Raw genomic sequence first — 26,470 nt, forward strand, 5'->3', positions numbered from 1 at the left:
GCATCTGATTCAGTAAACGATTGTTACGTTACTGAAGTTACACTGGAACTTATACGATAGGCGTATCATTTGACGGTTTTAATGCAGTCGAGATCATCGAATTATTTCGAAAAGGTCTTTTGCGAAACTAAGTGATTGGCGGCGGTATTCGAGACAAGCATGTGAATGAATGAGTGTTACTGGATGAAACATTGTTGTTTTTAAAAGCTGGATTTGATCCACATTTGCTGGTACACATACGGGTCCATCTTTTCTTTTGTTTACCATCATCGTCGTCGTCGTCATCACCATTATTTATCATCGTTTCTGATTCTCTTGAACAGGAGTCGGCAGTGAACGGTATTTTGTAACATCGATTTGTGCCCCCTGTGTATGTGCAAGATTCGTTCTATTCAACGCCAGTGGCGATTGGAAATTTCGAGCGACCCCAAATCATGCGATCAGTCGGACCGCATCAGCGAATACTGAACTATCTATCTTCAGATTTACGTCAATCAGATTGTTAGATGTAGATTGATCTGAATATAGAGGTCAAGTGAGAGGAACTGCGAAGGGGATCAGTAGCGACAGTCGTTCAAATTTACAAACTTATTCTATCGCAACAATCATTCGGGAAACAATTGTCAGACACGATGAGATTTACGGCAAACATTAGAGCTGCTGATGTAAGCCAAACATTTGAATACTAACAGTGTTATTGTGAACTAACTTGAGCTTGGTCACCTTTGTCGATTGATTCGAATCCACTACCTACGTGTCGGCAAACCTATTGCTACGTTTACAACAAGTGGGACATTTATGTGTCTGTGTCATCAGCGGAAACAAACGAAAAACACCGGGGTACTGCCTCCATCTGGCCGCGTTTGCTACATCCAACTGTGCCTGCATATACGTTCATCAGGATCGTGTCTGTACATGCGCACGACCGTTGACGTGATAGTTGATCCGCTGTGACGAATCATCTTACCTTCCGAGAATCAAATCGTTATCAATACTACTATAAAAGACACCGGCATTGTCATTATCCTTCGATCAACGAAGTTTCACCAGGCGGTCTAATAGCAGCAGCAGCAGCAGCAGCAGCAAAGGAGCCGGGGGTACGGAGGTGGACTGCCTTGACTTTCTAAGCTCATCGTTAGTATCGGTCGTGCGTGTTTTTGCTTGCTCGAGTTCCAATAGTCGGGGTTACTGCCTGCACCATTGTTGTTGCTCAAAGACTGCCGCCGTCTGCGTAGACGTCCGAGAGCAGAGCGCACCTGCACGAGAGTTTGACGCATACAACGACAACGACGACTTGCGGCCAGACGGTGGTCGCCTTGGCGCGACCCCCTTCGCTCAGCCGAAGTGGATCTCTTGGGCTGTGCTGGAGGGCGACGGGGGGACAATGCCAGTAGCAAGAATAACGCCGCTGCCAGCCGCGGCGGCACTGGGATCACCGCCGCCACTGCCACAGAGAAACGTCATGCGCCTGAGCGTAAACAGCAAAAGCAAAAACAACAACGACGAAGTGCTGCTGCCGCAAGCTGCACCGCACATCAATACAACACCTCCTCATCTGACGTCATTGCTTTCGCTGGTACCGCAGTGGGTCCCGTGTCCCCGAGGTATGCCACTGCTGTTGCGCCCTCCACGGCCAGTGTTTCTCCTGACATCGCTTCATACGGTGAGTCCAGAACGATTTTTTTTTAAAGGAAAACTGGTTGAGTTGTGTTGTGCAGGTTAGTAATTGTGCGGCCGACTAGTTGGATACAGAGGGAAAAGTTGAGGGAGAGACGCCGAGAATGGCGGTAGTAAAAAAGGTTTGTAGCATCGACACGCAATGACACGATAAACAGCGCCTGTTACGGCCGCTGCCACGGGGTGTAGGAGAAACGGCAGGAAGGGGAAAGCAGTCCTATACAGGTGCCGCTCTGTTCATTCTGTAGTGTTACCTCCATTGCGGCGATCAGTGCTGGGTGCGGCACTGTCGACGACGACGATGAGGAGGGGAAAAGGAAGTGGTGCAGTAACTCATCTCGGCGCTGCACAGCGTGGAGTTCTGGCTTCCCTTGGTAAGGTTGAACAAAGAGTACAGCCGGTAAAAGAGTTTGAGAATTGTGGTGGCGAGACCGAGGGAAGTGGCTGGCGGGCTTCGTTTGCTTCTGGCCTCTGCATGGGGTGGTCGTAGATGCGGCGATGGCGGCATAAGCAACAACTGTACTGCTTGCAGTGTTAGTTAGTGTGTGGCTGAATATATGTCTAGAAAGCAGAATGGCGGCAGACTGAGACGGCTGGCAGGTATAGAGGAGCAAAGCGAAGCAGAACGCATCGCATGTTCGATGACGACGACGAAGGTTTTGAGGGTGAGGGAGATCCTTTCGGGGTTCGCAAGGCCTGTGAGAAGCTGTGGACAGGGAGTGGGTGGCCATGGGAAAGGGTAACAGGCAAAAGAAGGTCTGTTACGTTTTGGAAGGGCTTTCTCCTCTCGGAGGGCAAGGGGAGCGTGGGAGAGGTTAGTGGTGGACAACGGCGAGTTGATAGGGAAGACAAGACTTATGGGGCCTCGCGAGAAAATGACAGTCTGAGAAGGGAAAGGGCCCTCGGATCCAGGCGGATGGACAAGGCGCGCGGGAGCGCGAGAGGCCCGCCGCGATGGCTGATGGTGGGGACGGCGCGGGAATATTGGGGCTGATAGTGGCGGTACAAGGATAGACGACGCCATCTTGCTGTGGCGGTGCCGCTGTGGTTGTGCCAGCAAAAGAGCTCCCCGCTCGGTCGCTGTCCTGCCTAGCTGGTGGTGAGATTGGCTCCAGTCGCAGGCTAGACGGACGGACAGACGGGTGGACGGACGGACGGACCGACGGACGGACGAACGAACGAACAACCGAACAAGAGGCCGACGGTAGCGCGCGGACGTCAAACAGTCAGGCCCGAGAACGAGCCTGCTGCTGCTGCTGCTGCCTGTCTGCTCTCTTTGCGTCTGCGTGTATCTGTTTGTCTGTCGTCCGGTGGCTCGATCGACACTCAGCGGTAGTTAGTCGGTTCGTAGCCGGTTAGTTGGGGGCCTAACCGCTGTCATTATCATTTATCTATTTATCCATGTATCTGTTTCTGCTCGTTTTTCGGTTTCTGTACATCCGTTTTCTGTTTTACTTCTGCTGGTGGCAACCGGAGTTCGCTAATCTGTGCGCCTGTCTGACTGCCTGTCCGCTGTTTGTCCCCTCGCCTACAAGTGCTGCCCTGCTATATCTGCGTTACGAGGCCACTAGCGTACCACATTAGACGGCAGTGCTGCTGCTATATCACACTAAACTCGTAGAGATAGAAACAAGGGAGAGGGACAGAGGGAGAGCGGGAATGGAAAAGCCGAAAAGAGAACGAAAAATCTTAAGAAAAGCTAGCTCTGCTGTTCAACGTTGTCCAACGTATTTTCGTAGTGAGAAATGAGCCACCAGACGCTTACTCTAACGCTTCAAATTACTCCAGCTGGCAGCAGCAGCAGCTTCTACGACGATATTTGCGAGCGCGGCGAAGGTGGTGCGTGCGTGTGCCGATTGGCTGGATGCACCAAGCACAAGTGCTACTATCATCAATAGCGCTACTACGTTTACTATAACAACAGCTCGTATTGAATATACCGTAGCGGAAAGCATGCGTGAGCAACAAAACAAGCAGTGTGAACGAAGACCAGCATCGTCGTTGTAAAAATCGCAAATCATTGCAAAAGCAGCAGCAGCAGCAGCAGCAGCAATAACGACAACAACAGCATCAAAAGTATCGGAATCGCAAACGCAAACGACGACGGCGACGACGACGACGACGGCGACGGCGACGACGGTAGCGGTAGTGGTAACGGTTGCGACCAGCGTCAAGCAACGGAAAGACAAGTGTGTATGTGTGTCTATATGTGCGCACGACAAGGAGAAGTGGAAGTTTAAAGGTGTAAAATTGGAACAAGGTACTTGTTCAACAAGGTTGCTTGAATGCCGATACATTTAGTTTAACCAGGACCTGTGAGGCGATAAGAGTGTGAATAAATAAAACCTGGATGAAGCCCGAGAAACATCAGCCTCCTTCATTATCCAACACCATCTTGCATCGATGAGACGGTATCTGTGATCATCATCTCGTATTAGCAAACACAGAAAGGAGAGGACCGAGAGAATATATAGGGGACAAAGGAGCTCTGTACAGCGTAGCTCCCTGCTTTTGCTGGTGATAATTTGGGTTGTGTTTTAGGATAAGGTCTCGCGTTAACGAGACAACGATTTCAGTTGGGGTCATTCGACCAGAAATCTCGCGTCTATCGTGCCTGGCGACAACGGCAACAGGGGCACACGAGACATTGTCCAGGGGCCAACTGTTGCCACGTTCCGAGCTCGGCCGTGTCCATAGCACTTGTGTGTTAGCTAGTGGAGTGACCTTAGTACTCATATCAGAAAAAGAAGAAAAAAGTTGGAAGCTTCAGTTTTTGGGGACTGGCGTCACAGGTGACGACCGGTACGTTACAACTAATGTAGGTTTCCGTGCTTCTTGTATGCATCGCTTCACCTCCGTAATAGCTGCTGCAGTTGTTTGTTATTGTTGCCGCTGTTACTGATCCTTAATCGTCATCGGAATCGCGATGACGCCGTTGCCACAACGGATAGTGGCTGGTGTACGGGTACTACTATTCCGCCAGACAATCCGGTGTTGCGCGCCGTAGATCAAAGAGCGGAAGTGCCAATAGCTGCCGTGACGGTATTTGTTGGAGTAGTAAGACTAGAAAGAGCGTATGCAACATAAGTATAGCAAGTACAAGAGCGACAAAGGAAAAACAAACTAAAGGAAACCAACACACCAACCACAAAAAGTACTGAACACCATCGCGAATCGTATGCTACTTGAAGCTTTTTTTTGAGTATGAGTAGTACTATTAGAGACTGGCAACCTAGTTACGCACTATAGTCAGCAATCAAACGGCTGGCCGAGTGCGCAGACCTCGTAGATGCAGCAACCTGTAACTGAAGGCTGAAGCCAAGTAGCATTCGTCTGTCAAACGAGAGTAGGAAATCGGCTTCAAAGCTGTTCGTTTTACAGTCTGGCTTTGTCATTCAGCCAGATTGTTTATTTCGTTCTTTCTCCCTCGTGCTGCTACTGCGTGGGCGGTAAGCAGTGAGCGGCGTCGCGGGAGACTCTAAACGCCCATTATGGAGCCATGAGATGCGGCCGGTCGCCCCCACGTTGCCAGCGCAAGTCGCGGCCCGAGTCGCTGCAATTACCGTCGCTGCAGTCACTTCCGAAGATACCGGAGCCGTCGAAGTCGTCCGTGTCGCAGTCACCCTCTGAAACGTCTGACGCTCGACGCCCACTAAAGAAGCTAGAGGACCGCTTTGACAACGAAGATTTCAGACTGTGCCGTCGCTTCCCTTCGATCTCGTGGGCTGAGTTCAGACGACTTGAAGATTTAAAAAGATTCCAAGCGCCAGCGAATTCAGGGTCGAAACGGCGAAATCGAAAGCTACGCAAAGAATTCGAACACCAATTTGCTGTTGGTAGTAACCAGAGGTCCGAAAAGGAAAGCAGAGATTCTCAGGGGTACCAGCTGCACGAGAGGTTCGAATTCGTGTCTGACGAAGTGTGCAGGGGCAGCTACGAGGGTTACGATAAATCAGTAGAGACGCAACGTGAACCCGCGGCGGCAGCGGCGGCGGCGGCGGCCGCCACAGCAACAACAGCGGCAACCGCAGGAGCTATTATAAAACAAGAACGAGGGCACCAGCGCCGGCGGTCATTATTGAGTGCAACGCTGCACTGCGTCTGGAGCCCGGCGTGCGGGCAGGCCGAGTGGGCCAAGCGGCGGCGTCGTCGCCGTCGTCGTCGTCGTCGTTGTCGTCTTCTTTACGAGGCGAAGCGGCGGGTCGCCTGTCGTACGGCAGGCGAACGGGTCTCACTCCAGACTGCCGGAGCGGCCGGAGCAGCCCCGGGGAGGCATCACGCCCCCCGAGGCACCAAACCCCTTAGCCACCTACGTATCCTCACCCGAGCCCCAACAACTGCAACAACAACCACCAACGTCGTCGACCTGGCCGCGAAAGCCGCCAGTCCCGCTATCGTCTCAACAACAAAAGCACAAACCACAACAACAGCAACAAGAAAAACATCTTTCACAGCAGCAGCAACGGTCTCCACAAGAGCATCAGGCTCACCTGCCGCCATCTACGGCTGCTTGCGACGGTCGTCTTTCACCGGTGCTCAGTGCCTGCGAAAGAATCCTTCGACATTGCGCCTGCTGTCCCCGCTGCCGAGGTACGACTATTCCGTTATTATAGCAAAAATACAAGTACCACTACACAGCAAGAACAACAACGATGGTCCCCATTCCTAATGTTAGGGGGATGCTATACCTCACTATACAAATGATGACGGAGATAAATACATAATAGATACACTTGTATGCATACTAGATAAGTAAATACGAACGCTTGTTTGACGTCTGTCCACAGAAAAAATCTGTAATTGTATACGGTACTTTTTTGGATTCGTAGTATGCAAAGTTCAATGTGCAACAGAATACGCATAAAATGCAATATGCCGGTAAATGGCGGCAAGTGTCTATGGCTCTGTCAATTGCAGTGTGCCCTGGTTCGAAAGGTCCAATTGACTATGCGTGGCCTAAAATTAAAGCTTTACCTATTTTATAACGAAGTTTTGTCTGTCTACAGATAGATACATTATATTCTAAATATATACATAAACGATAAAATTTTGAGGGATCGTTTTAACCTCAACTATCTACATACAGTAGGATAGCCGACGAAACTTGGTGGGGTGGTTATATTAAGTTTGTTAATAGGTCTGATTCACCTCTTAATGCTTGCTCATGTAACAGTATTACTCGTAATTTTATCACTCTGTGTATATTTTTTCTAATAGATGGATCGTCGCATTGAGCCTTGCCAGCTATTTATATCTCGTTTACGTCGTTTGCTGGTATACTTCTACCTGTACATGTACCTATTTGTTTGTAGAGTGTACCGATCCTGTAATGGTGTATGGCGTTATAATTGCTCTCAATTTCCGAGCATCACTCGAAGTTGTCTCTCGCTAGCGTTCCATTGGTACGCTTCGGTTTTCGTTTTTCGGTGTGCAGCGGACGCATAATGCATACGCATACGTAATTAGCACATGTTACGCGATCGTAGTTAAACGTTGGGAGAATCGCACTAATACAATAGCGGCAGCACTGGTGCTAATGCTCATGGTAGAGTTGCCTGTGTAAGGGCCCGAAAGTCACGATGAGATCTGTGGCGATGGCCCGCCACCATGCTTATTGCCTCTGCTACTGCCCTCGGAGTGACTAGTAGTGACCTACTTTGGTCCGCCGGCCTAAAGCCCGCCGCCCGCTAGCCGCCCTTCGCGCTCCTGTCGTTACCAGCACCGTTACGATCAATAAGCGCAGCAGCAGCAGCAGCTCTTCTATGACGCAGGGAGGAAAACGGAGGCAAAGACCGCCGCCTGCTGTTGCTACGACTACTACCGTTGCTTGCTCACTCACTCGCTTAGCGATTCGGACACTTGCCTCAGTTAATGTCAGCAAACGATTTATGACGCGCCCGACGACTTTGCTGTTACGCTGGCACTGCGTATCGCCATTCTATGTGCCTAATATATTCGTACACACAACGACGCGTCTGACACTGTTGGTATGCGGGACGGCCACAGCATTGGGTCGCTGAAACGTCTTCCGCAACAGCCTTCTCGAACTCTGTGGTAGCAAAGGCGGCGGGGCAACAACGATTAGGCGTGCCATTTATAATAATGACATCCATATACCTTTTGCAGAGTAGAAAATATTGCGGATGACCGATGTCGTTGCGGGTGATCGCTCGGATGCCACCTTCAGCTGTACAGTTTGAACAGTAAAAAAGTAATTGAGTGGTAAAATAGTGCGAAGCTTTCAATTAGATGCGAGGGCGCACGGTGAGAGAATCGTTTGTGGCTCCCTAGGCTGTTCGTGTGTACGACACATCTGGGTAATCTGAAGTTCCATAATAGCCATAAGCATGTCAGTAGCTGTGACGATCACGGCACCAAAATATTTTGGTGGTATAACGCGCGTCTACTGCAAGCCACGCTAAATCACCAAATAGCTCTGGATATAGAGCTGTAGCGCATTCGTTTGACAGTTCACTGTTCGGTCTCAGTTTTGTTGCTTTCGGTGAGATGACATTTACGGAGCTGTCGACAGATTTATGTGGACGTTGGAAGCGAGTGGCAGTGTCTTTTTGTCAACTTTTCTGTCCCTGCGGCGAGATGAACCGGGTGAAAGCGTGCCCGCACGTATATAGCGGTGCAACAACAGCCTTCCCGAATCGGGCTGACTGTTCTCTCGGATTGTGCCGTGTAACAATACCACTGCTGGCGGCGACGCCGGCGGCAGCTGAATTGCATTTCGTGCTCTTGTGAATCCACTGCCACTGAGTGCAACGTTCAGTGATGCACGCTACGTGCTCCGGTGGGTCGTTGGTCGTATGTTAAAACCGTCGGTAGCAAAGTGGCCCCAACCCCACCGTCCGTTCGCTCGAAGGAGCCTCTCTGGCATTGACATAGACGTTGTTGTCTCGATCGACATCGGATCGTCGAGGCAACAATCATGGACGACAATCACTCGACTACACGAATGTTCCACGGAATGATTGCTACGACAGCGCTCTCAATGACGACGAAAATCCATGAGAGTTACGTGAGATGACGATGTGACAAGCTCCCTCCAGTGCAACGCCATGGTGCCGGCCAGAATCCTAATGGTGGTGCGGCTTGTGGTCTTGGTGCCAGTTTAATTCTGGTATGCTATAATACGTTCTGTTACGATTGTACGCAACAAACTGCGAACGTGCAGACGCCATAACGTGCGGAGTCCGAGAAGGCAAAGATGTTGGTGACTTGCCATTGTTGCTGCCGCGGCTGTTCGACTGGAAAGCGAGGTGCTTGGAGAAGGCGGAATCGAGCTCGATGAAGGAAAGCGTGCTGTACCTTCCAATTAACAGCCGAACAGGACAAGGAAAGCGACAGATGATGATGGCGGCCGCGGCGGTGATGGCGCCTCGTTCCGGCGAAACAAACTTCTACTGACCCAGCAGACTCAACGCATTAAACATCAACGTTAACTGAACAAATCAGAAAGTGTGGGCGGTGATAGTGAAATAACCAGAATCCTTAGGTCGCTCAAAGGGTTTCAACTTGACCAATGACACCAATGTACCAATCGTTTAATCTGCGAAAAAAATATGGGGTAGTAATTGCGAATTTTTTACGCGCACTTTCAACTTCGAAGAGCGCCTCGACATTAATGCTTCTGGTATATGCGCAGAAATACATACACAAAGTTCATGGGAGCTTTTTTTCACGACCTAACAGCTTCTGTATTCTGAGATATAAAAGCACTACAGCTGACACAGTTTTCAAACTAACAGATGTCACCGAAAGGCATCGTGTGGGGCAAAAAGCAAAAAAAAACTACGGTTGCTCCTCGATGATTACTTGAGAGTAGACATACAGATGAACATGAAAATTATGAAGGTTGCGGTAGTGAGGGAGATGCCCCAGTAGGAGTCGATGCCTATGGTGGTAACTAAGAAAGAGAAGCGCCATCAAGGAAGCTTCTATTCTGCGTCGCTGTTCGTCGTGTTATTCCTTTTCGTCATAATTATCAGCGTCGGTACCCACTCATGTTGCCCTTCTCGTTCTATTACGACCATTGTTTCCGGAGCTTTTATTTCATATAACTAAACCCTGAAGACGATATAATTGCGCGTTGCTGCGAATTCTGACCGAACGAACGCTACATAATCAACCCGCTCAACACTGTTATTAATTGCTTGTACAGGATCCAGTAGCTAGTGCCATTCGATACTACATTTTTTTGTAGGTGTTTTAACATGGCCCTCGATCCTCTTGCGGGCATGGTGCCCTGCTTTTTGATTTGATCGTCAATGGAAAGCTCGCTTTATCCTGTTACGTATTGCCAGCACTCACATTTAATTACCTCTTAGAGGTGCAGTCCTTCATACCTATCCTGGAAAGACTTGGCTACTATATTCACTCTTGTTTGTCCCATTTTCTTTCATTTGGAGGCAAAATTTTTTTTGAGGCCTTATATGTTAATTATCGGATGGACTAAATAAAGGGCACGCGGCTAGTTGTGGTGACATGCATCCAGCAATAGTTAATTTTTTCATAGGTGTTCGAGGTATAGGTGCTTAATGATGCTATGCCTACCCGAAACCTTATCGAAGCAATTATTTGCCCAACAAAAGGAGTCTGATGGATGCTCGAATGGTAACAATGAGGTGGCCAGTGGTGGGTACAGTCAAGCTCAAGATCGTTATCATATATTTTTAAACGTGCGAATAAGTTCTAAGGGAAGCAATATTAAGCGCAATGTTCATTGTCAATACAGGTCTTACATGTTTGGCAGTGTTGCTCTCTTTGCGCCTGGCCATTGCGTTGTAGTTTTGGTAGACAATAGAGTTGAGGCGCACAAAAACAACCCCATTCCCCTAGAGCCATACTTTTATTTACTGGTTAGTTTTATTCATTTTTGATTCTCTTATATCAACAACAGCCCTCACTGACAGCAAGCGGCCGACCGTCAAAGCAGATGCCAGTGACACTCGGAGACCTGGTAGGCAGACAGCAGTATAAAATATCAGCGTAGGAAGATCAGACATTGCGTTATGAGGTGGTTGTCACATAGATGTAAACTGCGCTAATGCGTCCGGTTCACTTCAGTATGACGCCTATGGTTCTGAGTGCTGCCCAGTTACGCTTAGCAATGACAGCGTTTTCGATGGAAACCATTGTTGTGAACGACGGCAGGCACCAAAAAAAAACCAGAAAAAAAGGGAAGCCTCAGGCAGGTTCACGAAGCAGAGCGGAACTCGATGAGTTTTAGAGGGGTGATCGTTGACGAGAGACGTTGAAAGCGATGTCAGATTTGTCGATTGTTCGTAGCTGTTTTATATCGTATTAACATGTTATGACAGGTATGTTTGGGGCCAAGATTTTTTGCATAATGTTGATGGATAACATTGTACCGCAAGCAAATCCACAAAGGGTTTGTGTATTGTTTATATGATCAGAAGGAGGATAAAGGCTGTTTTTCGAGTCGAAATGAGTAGTGCTTACGGGATAGTTGACCTTTATTATGAGTTCTTCTGTGTGTTAGTTTGAGCAGCTCAAACGTTCGATAATCCATATAAAAGCTGCAGCTAAAAATTGAATTACATGATTTTCTTTAGCATCTATCTTATACTGTTGTTATTTCTCACTAAAATCGCGCTATTACTATTACTTTTCTATTCTCCAAACGTTTTTGGTTAGGTCCTTATAGAACGATTCTGTAAACTGATATCTAAAACATGGGTAGGATGGATACAACGCGGCATAGTGTATGGAACGAACAAAGGGTCGCATAAATATGTTTGAAAAGTATACGCATTATATATATATATATATATATATATATATAAAGTGAACGCATAAATTTACTGGCCTATTAAATAAGGTCTCTTGGAAATTTCATACATTGCCAAGTTTGATGGGAAATAGCTCCACACCCAAAGTAAATATCTGCATGCGATTTTTTCTATGTTAAAGTTACCTCCTCTGCTTTCTAACGATAGCATATGTGGCAACATGGTCACTGGAGAGGTGTTTAAACGGTGGTAGAAGGAAAAGCACTTATTCCGAATGCAATTTCGCATTTCTTCCATCAGGCCCGAATCCTGAGCCGATATTTGGGACGCTGTATTCTCGAACGGTGAGATATTCGGGACCTTCTGTCTGGGCCTAAGTTGCTCTTTCACGTCAAGCCAAACGTTTTCGATGGGATTCAAATCGGGTGAATTTCCAGGCCATAGCAGAAGCTCAGCATCGCTAAGACAACCTTGTCGGAGACACACTTTGCCATATGGCATAGTGATTTGCTATACTTGAATGAATAAATCCCATCTGGACATCATTCTCGTATTTAAAGCGAGTTCTTTTATTTTATTTAAATTTTTTCCTGATCTGCTTCATTGTACTGTCGTTTATCCATAATCCCATTGACGGAATGTAGGCCCCCTATGCCGTAGAGGAAAATCAAGGCCCATGTGTTGAACAACAGAGGTCTCGTGAAATCTTTGGCCGTAACGCCTCTAAACGTGTTGGATGTTATTGTTTAGATTTGCAAAATGTGATTCATCTGAAAAACAGATTTTTTTTCAGTCTTCTACAATCCAACTTAGAACTTGTTTAGTCCATTCGAAAAGCGTAAATTTCTGTGCATAATTTAGCTTACCGTTTTTAGCCGGTCGTTCATTCTAACACAATGTCGGAAGACTTCTTTGAAGCCGCACTCTGCCACCCTTTTTCTTGGGAACCCCGTCTCCTCGCTGTGTCGTGCATGCATATTAGTTTCGCGCATTGTTTCCCGCTTTTTTTTGATGACAATGGCGCTCTATTCTTTACCTTCTCCATTATATTGTCAACTGCATATTTTGATAATTCGACCGTACTCAGAAAATTCTCTTCGCGATTGCCCATTTTTTTTTTTATTTAAAAATCTGGCCACTGGAATCCGCTGCTATTCTGTGAGATCTTTCCGCAACGTTCACAAAGACAGACAAATTATCGATTTGTACTTCGAAATAATATAAAACGTTATATCACCGAATAAACGAGCATAACGATAACTGGTGGATGGATGATAAATAATATCTCGAATCGTCTATCTTTCCATAACTAAGCAAATCGAAATCAAATTGATCGGAACGGATAGATTGTTCATACATGTTTTTATAAGCAGCCATTGCGTCTCGGGTGCCTCTCTTTCCGGAGCAGGTCAAACATGTTTCTCTACCGACCGTGTGTCGCTACATGTCCTAGCATCGAAACAAACAGAAAAAAAATAGGTTTTACGTACAAAACCGCACGCAGAAATTCATTTTAGGTACGAGGATAACTTCAATCAAACTCGACAATCTGTGAAATTTCTAAGTAGCCTTATTTGATTGCCCAATGACTATATGTTCCCTCACGCGTTAAAGAAAAAAAAACTAAACGTTTGCCCCGACCAAAGTGAAGCAGTTGGAAATCATTGACAAATGGCAGGGTAGTAATATGCTAATTAAATAAAATCCAATAGCTAACTGTTTCGGTCAACTATAGAGAACGCCCGTAGCTGTTTTGTTCTGAGGAGCGCTTCCTGTAATACGCCATGTCTCGCGACGTTGCTACTATGACGTGACAAGCCAGCCCATGCCATCGTAGCTCATGGGCGGCACTTATTTACAGTGTAAAATCAGTATGCTAAATCCATCGTTCGATCTATGTGTGAAATTACGAAGAGTTGGCTTGTCAACATCAGGACGTGCCTCTGAACTGCAGTACTTCTGCAGATTGTGTCTCGGCTCCTTGTATAGCCGAATAGGATTTTTTTTACCCTGCACCAATGTAGACGAAACCTACCCTATGGAGCAGGCTCTCGTCACCAGGTTGTCTTGCCTCGTCATTGCTTGGCAGTTGGCCGTACGGTATAACGTACGGCATAGCCAACGGTGGTTGTTGTATCGTCAACATATATCAAGCCGTTTCGTTGCAAGCCGCAAACAAGTGGACACGCTCTGTTGTAAGGTGTGGCAGTTGGCTTATTGTTACCATGCCGACTGCCAATACGCTCTCATTCAGCAAGCACAGACATGAAACAGTTGACACAACGCTCTGCGCCTGCCGATTCTACTTTTGCTTCGGATCCAAATCAGAGCTTAGGGATAATTTCGAAAAAGTTAAAGCTGGCTTCTTTTTTTCATTAAGATGATATGCGCGTTATAGTGATGATGGCCGAGCTAGTGCCAGTGGACATTCACTCACGGAAGTGAATATGTAGCAACATGTATTTTTAGTCGACGATCCCCGAGAGGTGACCAAATGACCATCTACTCAGCCGTCCGTTGAGTAACTAATTCGATCGGTGTGTGTAATGCTTCGTCTACCTTTCCTACTGTAGCAGGCCGAGGAAGGCACCAATTTGGTAGGTGCAGCAAAAAAAAGGGGAACCTAGCTGTCAAAGCTTTATATATATCAGCACCTAAATTGGGACGGTACGGACAAAAACATTTTTTTGTACGGGCTACAATTGTGTTTTTTGACAGTCATGACTACACAACATAACCACTACCCAGTACCATTTCGGGTTCAATTTAATGCCTAAACTATTATTCAGTTATTTTCGAAGTATTCCGTATTTTGCTAAACGAATGCAGTTTTTACGCCCAGTTTATGGAACTGGATAATAGCGGATAACATCCATTAAAGTTTTAAAGATGACGCGCTGTCTTTCGGCATGGTGGGTTTGTTTTCGTTCCAAGAGGAAATGGCTTTTCCCTGATGCGCGGAATAGCAGATGAGCGCATGCCCGCTACGACAGGCAGCCCGTTAGAGTACGTCCAAATTTAGGTACCATGCCATATATATATATATATTCTACATTATGAGTTACTTTTTACTATGAAAATGAATTACTATGAAAATTCTGCATTAACAGTTGAGTACGTATTCGTTAAACGGGTCTGTTAACATTTTAGATATAATTGTGAAATAAGTGTATGGTTAAATAAATTGCTTATCGGCAGCTTAGATCTAATATAAAAGTCACCTGTAGATTCTGCTACTGCGGGAGTGAAAAATGTTCAGCTAATACATTAGTATATATACATATTACTTAGATAAAATTTATATTGTGCCCCAGTTGGGGTCTTCTAGTTCTTCTTCAGTACTAAAGGGTAGAGGGAAACAAAAAAGATTGAAATTAGCAAAAAGTTATTGTACTACGGTATAATGTCCCTGGCCGCTTTCCCTGATGTCCACCGTAGCCGCAGGCAGGCCGCGAAAGCAAAGGCCTGTTAGTGTGGCTGCGTATGTATATCGTCGTAGCATACTTACAATGTCCCGAGCGTATAGCCACTGCTAGTGTTGACGTTGCTGCCGCTGCGAAGGCCAGCTCCGCCATGTCAAAGCTCGCCATGACCCAACATAATCACGATGGTTCAGAAGTTTGAACTTGCATAGGCAAGCTTTGATCAATGCTTAGTGCAATCGTGGAATAATAACAGTACTGAGCAAATAATTAGACGTTTTTTTTAGTAGGACTGATTGACAGCGATGGCAACAGTGGTACGCGTGGGGGGAGTCGACCCGTGTGGAAGACCAAACGTGGCCTGGCGCTGAGGCAGTCGAATTGTACTCTTAGGCCAAAGTAAAGCAAAAAGCGGATGGACTCGAAGCTTCGTTGGTGGAAGCGTTTGTTGCAGTAGTCTATTCGATTAGTAGCAAGTGTTATCTTTCATTGCGATAACACGATTTAGGCTTTCGGTAGCTAGATCATCAGGAGGCTCAATGACAGTCACAGTAACCGACGGCGGCGGTGGCAGCAGCAAAGATGCGATTGCTCCGTCACTGACGTATGCGGCCTACGACATCGAATGTGACTCGTTTTGCCGTTTCATCCATCAATTGATCGAGCGAAAAAGCGAGGGGCCGCCCCTCAGCTAATTATCGTTTCCGCCAAGCGTCATGGGAATATATGGCGGGCAAGAAAAAAAAAGAAGGAAAAGCGAATATTGAGAAGAACGCCTCCAGCTCCAGAACTAATCAATGAGACCAACCGTTTGTATTTTTTTTCAGTCTGCAGATTATCAATATCGACTGTGCAGAACAATGACTATTGAGATGATGGGGCCAGCAACCGCGACGATAAATATGTGCCTGTTACAATTCAGGCATCGAGATAAATGCGTTTTGATATCGCTAACGGTTTTATACAAGTAACACAATTTCGTATATTACGCAACATCTAAACCCTCGGACCAAACTATCAATATATAGATTGTGATTGATTTTATTAGATTTACCTGACAGATGAACTGGTCAGCACAGAGGACTCAGCTGCACAACCGGAAATTGATATTTCCTTTATCCACGTCAAAATTGAGGTTTGTCTCAAAAACGATCCGCTAGATATACCGTTTATATTCTAGTAGAGAATTTTTTTTGCTAGTTTCTCCGCCCTTGTCACTTTTTGAAATACGAGCCAAAAATATGCCTACGTACATACGTATTTATCTCACTAACTACTCAATAGGATTATCAATCGAACACATTCTACGATTCAGCCCTGTTTTTCTTTATCATCGAGCTGGGTTATGCCTAAGGGTGCGGCTGTACAATTTAAAGGTTACGCTTGCGACGAATGCAATATGTCCTAGCGTTAATAACTTAAATAAGCATCGTACGAGGAGCGTCCGTTTGACCGAGCTCCCGTACCCGTTGGGTCGTCTGTTCGCCTTTTCACAGAACACGTATAAACTGGACAGTGGGACACAGCTTGTTTAATGGTCTATTTTTTTTATTCCGTTGACAAAGTCCAGCAGAGCAAAGGGAGGTGGGAGTGGGGATGGTTTGTCGAATGCTCCTCTCAAGTGATCCAGCACTAACTCTTTCCGATATTTTGTGCCAGCTGATGCCACAGCACCTGCAACGCCAGCAGTAGAAAGGCCGAGCTAAATCGAAACAGGAAGAACTATGCTCTGAGTTTCAAGATATTTTACACGTATCTCGATTGTCGCCCACGCAGTCTTTGCCTAACTGTGAAACTAACTTAAATACTCTTCCCTCAATGGATAGGAGCCACCATTGTCAATGCACGGATCGAAAAACTACTACCGGCTGTAAACAGCAGTACCAACAGCGTTGCGAGGATTCTACTATTAAGATGCGGTAATTCAGTAGCAGAGTAGGCTATCGGCGGACGAAAAGCGTTCGGGCGGGCATGCGACTGTCTGCTGCTGGCTGGACTGCGTTTGCGGTCAGTCGGGACGACCGCTCAACTGGATGACGTTAGATATCTGTTTGACCACGATGCATTGCTAGCGCTGTTAGTGAACTGAAAATAGCGTCGTTAGCAACGATTGCCAGCCGTCTCCTCCGTTTGTTCCATCGACGCGGCTGCCACCGGTGCCGCCTGTCGAAATTCACTTTTCTAGCACAACCCTGAGAACTGACAGAACTTAGAAAGAAGATAACCGACGAATGCTATACAGAGCCGCTGCTCTCCATCCAGAAACATAAGCTTAGTAAATATGGGAGTAAATGGATATATTGGCACGGGTTGAAACGGTAATCCACATGTAGTGCAATACGTGATAGGCAATAATCAGTGACCACATAATACAATCGATACGAAGCATCAAATAAGCGTTATAGTTGACATCTTTTCGAGGCCAAACATCGATGACGAATCCCCTAGTGACCCAAAACGCGATTTACATTTTCTTCGGATATGTTTTAGGGCGTAGCCGAGTTCCCCTTATGTCTGTCTCGTTTGCTGGCTGCTGATCTATTTGAAAATAGCCGCTTTGCTATCTCGCCCAGTTCGGTTATATCGAGAGAAGCCGATGGTTCGACAGTCGGACAAAAATAACGGCAGCCAATGTTAATAGTTCCGTCAATCACCCGAAAAAGGAGGGGAACCGTAATCTAAAAGGATAATTTCACTGGTTCTGCCATTCCTCTCCTCCGTCTTCCAGTCCACTCAATTCAATTTCTTCTTAAAATCCATCTCCTCCAACCTGCGTGATTTTATAGGCGCGCACCCAACAGTGTTCCAATATAGTTGGCGCGAATACGGTACCGTATCTCATATATCGATGGGATACACTTAGAAATCTATATGGGAACCTTGTGTAGATGTACGCTCATGCTTAGGATATTGTACTATATATTAAGTTATAATGTTTACTGTAAGTTATCTTCTCGTAAGTAATAAATGTCGTATCCAACTGCTTCGCTATTGATTCGGTACTACGCTTTTTAGCTGGATACAATTCGCATTGAGACAAAGTCAAGTGCTCAGGAAGTCTACACATGAGAGAGATGGATGGATGGGTGGAAGTGTGCTGGTTTCTGCTCTGCATTAAAGCAGCCCTATCATTCCTATTTCGGATACGATTTATCGAACACCTATTTAGAGCATCGATCTAATGCAGTTCTTCCCTTGGCGCTATTGTTTCGCAGCGAGACAGCCTTTTTTAGAGGCATAACAAGCTACCAACACCGTTCGCCGAAACGATTTTTCCTAGCACACATCGAAGTCGTGACATCAGTTGTTGGCCCTAACACTGCCCGAGTACGCGCTTAGCTAGCAAAAAGCAGGACGGAGTCGGTCTTCAGGTGAATGGGTTTACGGAGTGCAACAATAGTCGCATCAGCAGACGTCGTCGTCGTCGCCCACTGTGCGCCTCCTCATTTTGTTCATTCTTGTCGACCTTTTTCTCTTTGATTTTTCGTTAGCGCTTCTCGTCGGCTGGATTCTGCTGTTCGATTCAAATCAATGCGATCGGTGGAGCCAGCGACACAGGCTTCGAGCTGATACTACTTCCTCTGCGAGAATCTATCGCTGCGATTTAAGTTGACCTAGGCGAGGTAAGCTCTTTGGGCTAAACCCAATGCGTCGAGGAACTATGTCATACCTAGCAGCGGCCTCTATAGAGCTTACAAACCAGCTCTCGTCGGTGATCCAGCGCATAATTTTTCTACCACCGCACATCACAGTATGGCAATTGTTATCGTCGTTGTCGTTGTCGTGCCCTACTCGAACTCACATCGTAGCCAGCTCCTAATGCGCTGTCACGTTTTTATCGTCCTATATTTATCTGTACAATGCTTTCTTTTCCATCCAGATGGTTGCTTCTCACTTACGTAGTCGATAGAGCTGTTTAGTGAGCCGGCCGTCGGCCGATCTGACCTGCCGTCTCGTGTCATTACCTCTTTCCGCCACTGCCTGCCGCTGATAATGCTAATGACGACGATGATGCTGTTGCTGTTCCCCTTTTCTTTTAAGGCGGCTTTGACTTTAGAGATCATCTTGCCGCGTAGCGTTTCGCATCCATTCGCGTGTTGTTCAACGAGAACGAGAGGTGGTGCGCGTATAATAATCACTGACCGACCGCTAGCGCCGTGTCTCTGGCTCCATCGTGAAGTAGACGGATTGCGTTAAGGTATAGGTGCGTATAATGGGTCAGTATACCGCTCTTGCCGAAGTAACCGATTGCCACGAACGACTACGCACACGTGCGCTCCTCCGCACGCGCGCCTGAACTCGCCGACGGAAACGGAGACTCAGTATTCGTCGAGGTAGTCCGCAAGCGGCAGCTGTGCATAGGCAAGCAAGCAATCAACCAGACCTTGTAACTGATCTTTTCTCAGATGCTCAAAAAGATGATAAAGAGGTTATACCTAAGGTTACCCGTACCCAGAAGTCGTGACTGCGCTCAGCAAGGTAGTATCGATAAAAGCAACGCCATCAAAAGGCCAACGGAACCCCAAAGTGTGTGATTCTTTATCCAACGCGAACGGACATAAGAGATGGACAATGGGAAAACATTGCAATAGTAGGAGTAGTTAGAGTGATAGTAGTTTCCGTTATGAAATGCTTGCACGTCTATACCAGTGCGCGAAAATTTGAATTATTATCATACATAACTGAGATTTTACTGACGCTTTAAAGACTGATCCCAAACCAGAGCCAAGCAAAAGCGTCCAAGATTTATTCGGCCTCAAAACACATTACCACAAGCTGTTGGTTTATCTAATAGATAGACTTGTTTGAATTTGATTTATGACATGATAATATAAAAAATACTATAATCTGAGCCAAGTTAAAATCACACCTATGAATTCATAGGTGTTAACACGAGTGTTGTGTCAGTGGTCGCCGCTGCAGTTACTTTACCAGTTAGGTATACTTTATTAGTTAACTAGGTAAGTATAATTTACTGATTGAGTGCTATATATTAACTAGTTAAACACAGTTCGAGTCGCAATACCGAAGCCTACCGACGCCTGGCAGGTTCTATTGACTCTTATAGTTCCTGAAAGAAATTTGCGATTGCACTAGTAGTTGAAGCTACATATATGTATATGTATACTATTTTATTGAGGGTTTGATATATGCCGGTGTCTTACTGCTTGCCGGTCTGTGAAGCATCAATGACTCTTACATGATCCCAACAGATTTCAGCGGACCCATTGGATTTTTTCTTCTGCAGCACGGCTTATTGTTTCTACAGCACGATGATGATTGTTCGGTTCCGTGCGCATGAGATTGCCTTGTTTCCTGTTAGTCAAAAACTGAAAAGCCGCAATGACTCTTCTACATGACGAACAAAAACACCTTGCTCGTGTGCAGCAGAAGCGGCAGTTGCATACTGTGAGTGGCTTGCGCGAGTAGCTGGTCTGTTCTGGGTCAAGTACGAAAATGCAGGCGCTACTATGTCCTGAAGTAATTGCATGGAGGAATTAAGAGCGCATGAACCCATCCTGTACTCCACAGGCATGTCCTTGCTACTGCCGTTGTCGTTTCCGCCGCGAAAGCAGCTACAGCTGCAGCTGGGAAGTCCCTCAGCCCAACTAGTCCGCAGTAGGCTTACCAGCAAGCCAACTCCTTTTATAGAAGGAAACACAGGAGAACGGGTGGAATACTTGTCGCAAAGGTTCGCTGTCGACATATTTTCCATTCAATTTCTCTGCCCGGCAAACCACTTGACGAAGCACTCAACACCCACCCACCCGATCAACAGCTCACCAATGTTACGCTGTAAGGCCGGCTCCGAATGACTCACTCTTCAAAATTCGCAGGCTTATTGCTTCTGATCAGGCAGCTAACAACCCTCACAACCTCCAGGCCTCGACCCCTGCTACCGATTGTGGGAACCGACAGTTGACGGGTGGCGGTTGGCATAACTATTACATTTTTGCATCTTTACATTCAACATGACATTGCCCAAGGTTCGCGTCCTGTTCGCTTGTTTCAACAGTTGCGGCGGCAGCGGCGGCGTTGACTCTTGGTGGGTGGGGGGCGTCAGTGTAAGAGGAAGCGGCGAAATGCTTGAGCGAAACTCTCAAGTGTCCCGGCTTTTCCGAGAAAAACCACTTAAACGTTACGGACGGTAACTTCTCCCTGTAGCCATGACTAGTGAGAGTCGATGAGAGCTGTGTTTCCTATAGGAGCTCCTTTCTACCTCCATCGTCAACTTGATCTCCGACAGTAGCAGCGTTCCGTCCTCCGCCTCGTACAGTCTACTATTTCCCTTTAAAGCGTACGCAAGAAATCATTTCCATTTTTAGTTCACATCTCCAGCTGAAATCAGCAGCCACCCATGCTCGTCTACGTGTATCCTTCTGGTACATATTATTTTACCGTACTTTCAGACACTGTTCACCATACATGTCAAACTTAAGCGTTCCCTGTTATAAGAAACTCAATCGAGCAAATTGTGAGCGGGAAAAAGAAATTCGACTCCGGACCAATAGAAGTGCTCCGTAGTACTTAATGAGTGGGGCGAATGCATGAACCCCGCATATACGCACCAAATAAACTGAAATTAAGAACTATACTTGTTTCGCTAACAAACGTATATGAAATTCAGACCACGCTTCACATGAGGTTGATGAGGCCGGCTCACTAACCTATCTGTAACATTACCAAAAAAAAAACAATGGCCTGATAGTTATCGTAGCTGCACAGATGTTAGCCTCTGCTGCTGTCCCTGCGACTTGTTAGTTTGTGTGTTGTTTCTATCATTGGCACTTTTATTATACCTGCAGCAGTCTGGACCCCCCGCCGGGAACTAGCTCCAGCTAATGCTTCTCTGTATCAGAGGAATATTTGGCTGCAACTATGGTGGTGGTAGCTGAATGTTTCTTAGGCTATCGTTCTTGGTCGTCAATTAACTTAAGCTTTAATTTTGCCCTAGGAGCGGTGACTAAACGACGTCGCAATCCATTACAGTTGCACGGTCGCTCACTCTTCAGGGGGGTGGATATAATGAAGAGACAAGAGCTCTGTCGACGTAATCGGGTTTTCTCTAGGCAGAGGTGCGGGTTATTTCTTTGACCTGCAGCCTGCTGCAATGATGTTGGACTAGTGAATGTATGTCTAAATGGAGCCTGAGTCATGTGGCATTGGAGCAGTTTTTGCATTGGAGCACCTATACATCGGCTGTTAGAACGGAATGGAACTGTCTAAGCTTACAGACTCGAAAGCGAAACAGGCCGCTTTCGTTCCTCCGACCGACCGCGCTGTACGGGAGTATCTGTCAGGTTCCCGTAAAGAGGTCAATGCCCAACCACAAACAGTGGCGGCGGAATGCGGAGGTCGTCTTCGCATCGCCGACGAATCATCACTCGTCCGCACTTCAAAGACGTACGGATGGGCCGCCCAGGGGCAAACAGACAGGAAACTAGTAAAAGAACCAGCTATTTTTTATTGGCGTACGCAACGTTATGCAATAATGGCCATTACGGTAAATACACCCGTAATACGTTGACAAAACCGGCAGCTACTACTAGATTTACGTATCTGTTTAAATTCTACTAGTTAGGTAAAATGTGTTAAGATAAGATAATATGTCAAGTAAGTGGTCTATCGCGTCAAATCTACATATTTTCTCTGTTCGTTCGCAATGAACAATATGGTCTGTAGGACGGTGAACAAAAGTAACGTGCTTAAAGTTACAAGCTAGCTTACCGCAGCGGTAACTAGTACTCGACTATAAGTAAGCGTTTCTATTCAAGCAATGTAGGCCACTCAGAGACATCGTCGTGTCCCGGTGGCCGCATGAAATCATGCTATTTGGCGTAAATGTTGCAACGGAGTTGTGCTCGTTGCTGTTCATATATCACAGCTTCGGCAGTTTCTATATTTGTACATCTTTGCATGATTCTGTTTTTCTCGGCGTATAGATATGGTCCTAGTTTTGCTTATTTGCCGTCTTGTTGGCCTCCATTCTTTTGCTCGCTATAATTTAGAACAACAGGTGTAAAAACATAACATAAACGCAGCCGCACCAGCTGCAGGCCTAACTACTCGACTGGCCAGTTATACGTATGTGTGTGTATATACATAGTTCTTGCTCTTAATGGAACGAAGTGGTGCCTCTCAAGCGTAAACCCCCCGCAACTGCCGGTGGTTGCCACAGAGTATGCATTACGTCGAAGTTGCCTTCAGCTCCATTTCCTGCCTACAGCTGTGTTGGTAATGGCAAATCGCAGACTCCTTCGCAGGTGTCAACATACGAACGTCAGTGCTTAGGAAGGTTTTTGCGCTAAATAGCTTAAACTATGTCTTACTTAGTTGGAGTTTTATAAGAACCTAACACCGAGCCCACCAGCTACTGTGAGTGGCCACCAGCTGACTCCCGTGATCGCAACGCGTATGTAGACACCACGGACATATTTAAATACTATTTTTGAATGTGCGACAGCTAATTAAATAGAAATAGAGCTCGGAAATAATCAGCTATTTTACGATAATGAAGCATTCTTTGCTGTGACTATAATTCCCAAGCGATGGAAGACTCAGAGCAGTGAACGCGTTTCAGATCGGCTGCCGTTTATATTTCTTAGCATCAATTGTTTCCACGCAGAAACAACGCAGAGAGAGGCGATACAAAGAGAAAGGACGCAAGCAAATAAGACGATGAACGATTTAAAACGGCTATTTTAGATATGTCTAGCTGGCTTGCGATAGACAATGTAAGTACGTCAACGTGCACGCGCTCTGTGGAGTAACAGATCTTTCGTCTCGTCGCCGTCGTGCTCGTAGTTAGCAACGAAGACGAAAATGACAGCAAGCAGCACCGAAAGCAGTGGCATATGCGCACCCTTTCTCTGTCAGCCCGAATTTCGCGTTGCATGATCGCGTCAAATAGCAATTTTAAAATGGACGTAAGAAAAATAAGTTCATTGTGCGCTATAAAAGGCCGCCATTGACTAAATGCCGCCGACGCGACACTTCCTGTACGCATTGAAACAAGTACGACAATCACGGCGCGACCGTTCGGTGGCGTGGTAGTATCATGTCACACGCCATTAATTTTGCTTGTACACACGCTGCGTACACACAGGCATAAGTCGACACCCACCCACATGTGCGCCCCATACTCGTTTGTAAGTCATTTTAAATATTAGCATTATTTTTTTTTTGACGTACGTGATTCTGTGGCATCGCGTCATCAGCACAAAATTCTGAATTTTGTTAGCTATTTGACAACCTATTGCGACCAACTCGAGGTAACGTTTAATTTACTTCGTTTGGTAGCGGTACCGAAAATACCACGCCGGCCGGCTTTGTATCTAACAGCCTGTGTTTTTAAGGCCTTCACATTTCACTGTGGCGCGGCAAAGCTACCGAAATGGACGTAGGTAAAGTTGAGCCAGAACGAAAAGTTGCCTGTGGACACACTACAACGGATGATTCCGAACTAAAAGCATACGGAGGATAGCAAAATCTTCAAAGAGACAATGGAAGCACCTATCACTGAACGTGATCAATGTAGAAGGCGCGCTTGGCCTTTAGGGATTGCGGTGACGGCAGCATCGGCAGCCTGCCACAGTTTTCCTTGCTGCCGTTGACTAACAAAATGCTTCTTGTCCTAAAGAACATGCCACACCCGTTCACTTCGTTAGCTACTCGGCTAGCCAAAGTTAGTTAATGTCCTTCTTTTTTCATTATGGTTACATATACGTGTTCGAAGCTTACCAAATTCAGAAAACAACACATTTAAAAATAGTATTATGGACGCTGTAGATATTAACCGCGGATAAACCCAATCTGAGTGTTAGGATGCGTCTAGACGCGCCTTTGCGAACCGTTTTTAGTCGCAGGAGCGATTACCATCTGGAATCCCATTTAATTTCTGTGGTTCGTAATAGACCTCTTTCAGTTCGACAAATTCAATCTATTATATATACTTGTATCATCCTTTATTTACTAAAATAATGGCAGCGAGGCCTGTATCGAGATGTATCGACATTGGCTTATTCAATGCGGGGTCTTAATTAAGATTGCCAAGCTGCCTCAGACACCACAGCAAGACATTGATGACTAGCACTGCGCGTGCGTATCTTGATGTTTGTGCATAATTTGTTCAATCAGGAAGCGGATTATGTTGATGCACGAAAAACAATATTCAAAATATAATATGACATATATATATATATAACGTAGGATGGCTTAGTGGGTACCGTACTCCTATGCTAATCTTAACTAGGGACACAGTCTAGGTTCGAACCCGTGCATAGACAAACAGTTCGTTTACTACTACACCAACCGTGGTGTAGATAATCGTTTCCACTCGTTCCAACAGTGGTGGCAACAATTGTATGAGGTATGTACATGTAGCCTACATGTATATTTACAGTGGTCTTGGCATTTTGAAAAGCTTAATTGAATGAAGGTTTTGAGTGAGGACTTATAACGTTCATGGTGTGGTACAGACAACCACCTCGCACGTCGACCTGCGGCAGGACACTCCTATCATACACAATGCTCCGTAAAGTAGTTTTTAACTATGTCTGTGTACGTAGATGTGCATAGTTGTGATGCACGCACAGCCGCGGGCCATATTTATGGTAACCTTGTTCAGACCTACGGAGAGAACTAAGAGCAAGTTAACACCGGTGGCTACGATTATAGCAGAATCGGGAGTTTGCAGGATATAGACAAGTGCGAATCCCTCAATCGAAAAGTACCGCTTGTCGATGTTCGTCTTTGAAGAGAAAACCACAGTCTAACAATTTTGCTATTCTATTTTGTAGTCACATTGTTGTGCTCACCAGGTGGTATCTTGTGCAGCAAGGCCACTGGCCGTCGGCCGGTTCTGAGCCAGCCGTTCATTCAGCTCCTTTGCCTTGTCCTTTGATTGTAGTACATTGGATCCCTGCTTGGCTCAACTGAGAATACTTGCTAGTCTAGGTTCCACACGCACACGGGGAAATGATACGCACGGTGCTTTAGCACGGATCGTAGCGCCATGTAGCGGTGTCGTAGGTTAAGCCGGAGGGTCTTTGCCGATAGGAGCTGGCCAATGACACAAATTGTCAGACCTGCAGGAAGCCGCTGCGGTAGTCCAGACCGTCTAAGTAGCCGACAATGGGGGGCGCTTGCTCTGAACGAGGGACAGTTAGTCTAAGTGTCCTCGAACCGGCTGCAGGACATGCCTGATAGGGGGAATATCATGATTATCGCCTCTATACCAGGCCCGCTCCACGACGGCAGTGATCCCCCAGAGACCGATCCTTGAAAAGTTCAAAGCTCACCAGCAACCGAACACCGAACCACCGTTCTGGGAGAGTTCTTTTCGTCTGGTGTTACCTCAAGTTTCCAAGTTGTTACAATGGGCGTAGGTAGCTTGCCTTTAGCCCTACTACCGGATACGCAGCCAATGAGCAGAGCGTACAGATCAGCTGTACATGCCTAACTACTATGCATTCAACATGGCCTTTTTACTATATTATGTCACCACAGCATGACTATCTAGACTTCTAAATCGCGACGTTCATTTTAATGAATAGACTAGGACATAATTCAAGTAAGATTATACTACATCGCTTCGTGTGTGCCGACGTT

General features: G+C 46.3%; 2 protein-coding genes across 6 annotated transcripts in view; both read left to right on the forward strand.

The window, feature by feature from the left end:
- The window catches only part of LOC111259157 (uncharacterized), a 91,784-nt gene that overhangs the window by 6,334 nt on the left and 58,980 nt on the right, over window positions 1-26,470 (forward strand). The window contains exon 2 of one of the 2 annotated variants that reach the window (XM_022830914.2): window positions 324-1,663. The exons of the other annotated variant lie outside the window; for it this stretch is intronic. The gene's annotated coding sequence lies outside the window, so the exon portion shown is untranslated. The remainder of the gene's footprint in view (window positions 1-323; window positions 1,664-26,470) is intronic. 2 annotated transcript variants of the gene reach the window in all.
- LOC111259158 (uncharacterized) overlaps window positions 1,670-26,470 on the forward strand; it is a 50,539-nt gene continuing 25,738 nt past the window's right edge. For 3 of the 4 annotated variants that reach the window (XM_086967761.1, XM_086967762.1, XM_086967764.1), the window contains exon 1: window positions 1,670-6,267. In XM_086967761.1, the coding sequence (XP_086823887.1) occupies window positions 5,177-6,267 (1,091 nt within the window). In that variant the 5' untranslated portion in view covers window positions 1,670-5,176. Of the gene's footprint in view, window positions 6,268-18,901; window positions 21,559-26,470 lie in introns of those variants that run through there. The other variant, XM_086967763.1, reaches the window with a different exon arrangement.

The sequence above is a fragment of the Varroa jacobsoni genome, unplaced genomic scaffold (genome assembly GCF_002532875.2).
Source record: "Varroa jacobsoni isolate VJ856 unplaced genomic scaffold, vjacob_1.0 scaffold_300, whole genome shotgun sequence".
Lineage (NCBI taxonomy): Eukaryota > Metazoa > Arthropoda > Arachnida > Mesostigmata > Varroidae > Varroa > Varroa jacobsoni.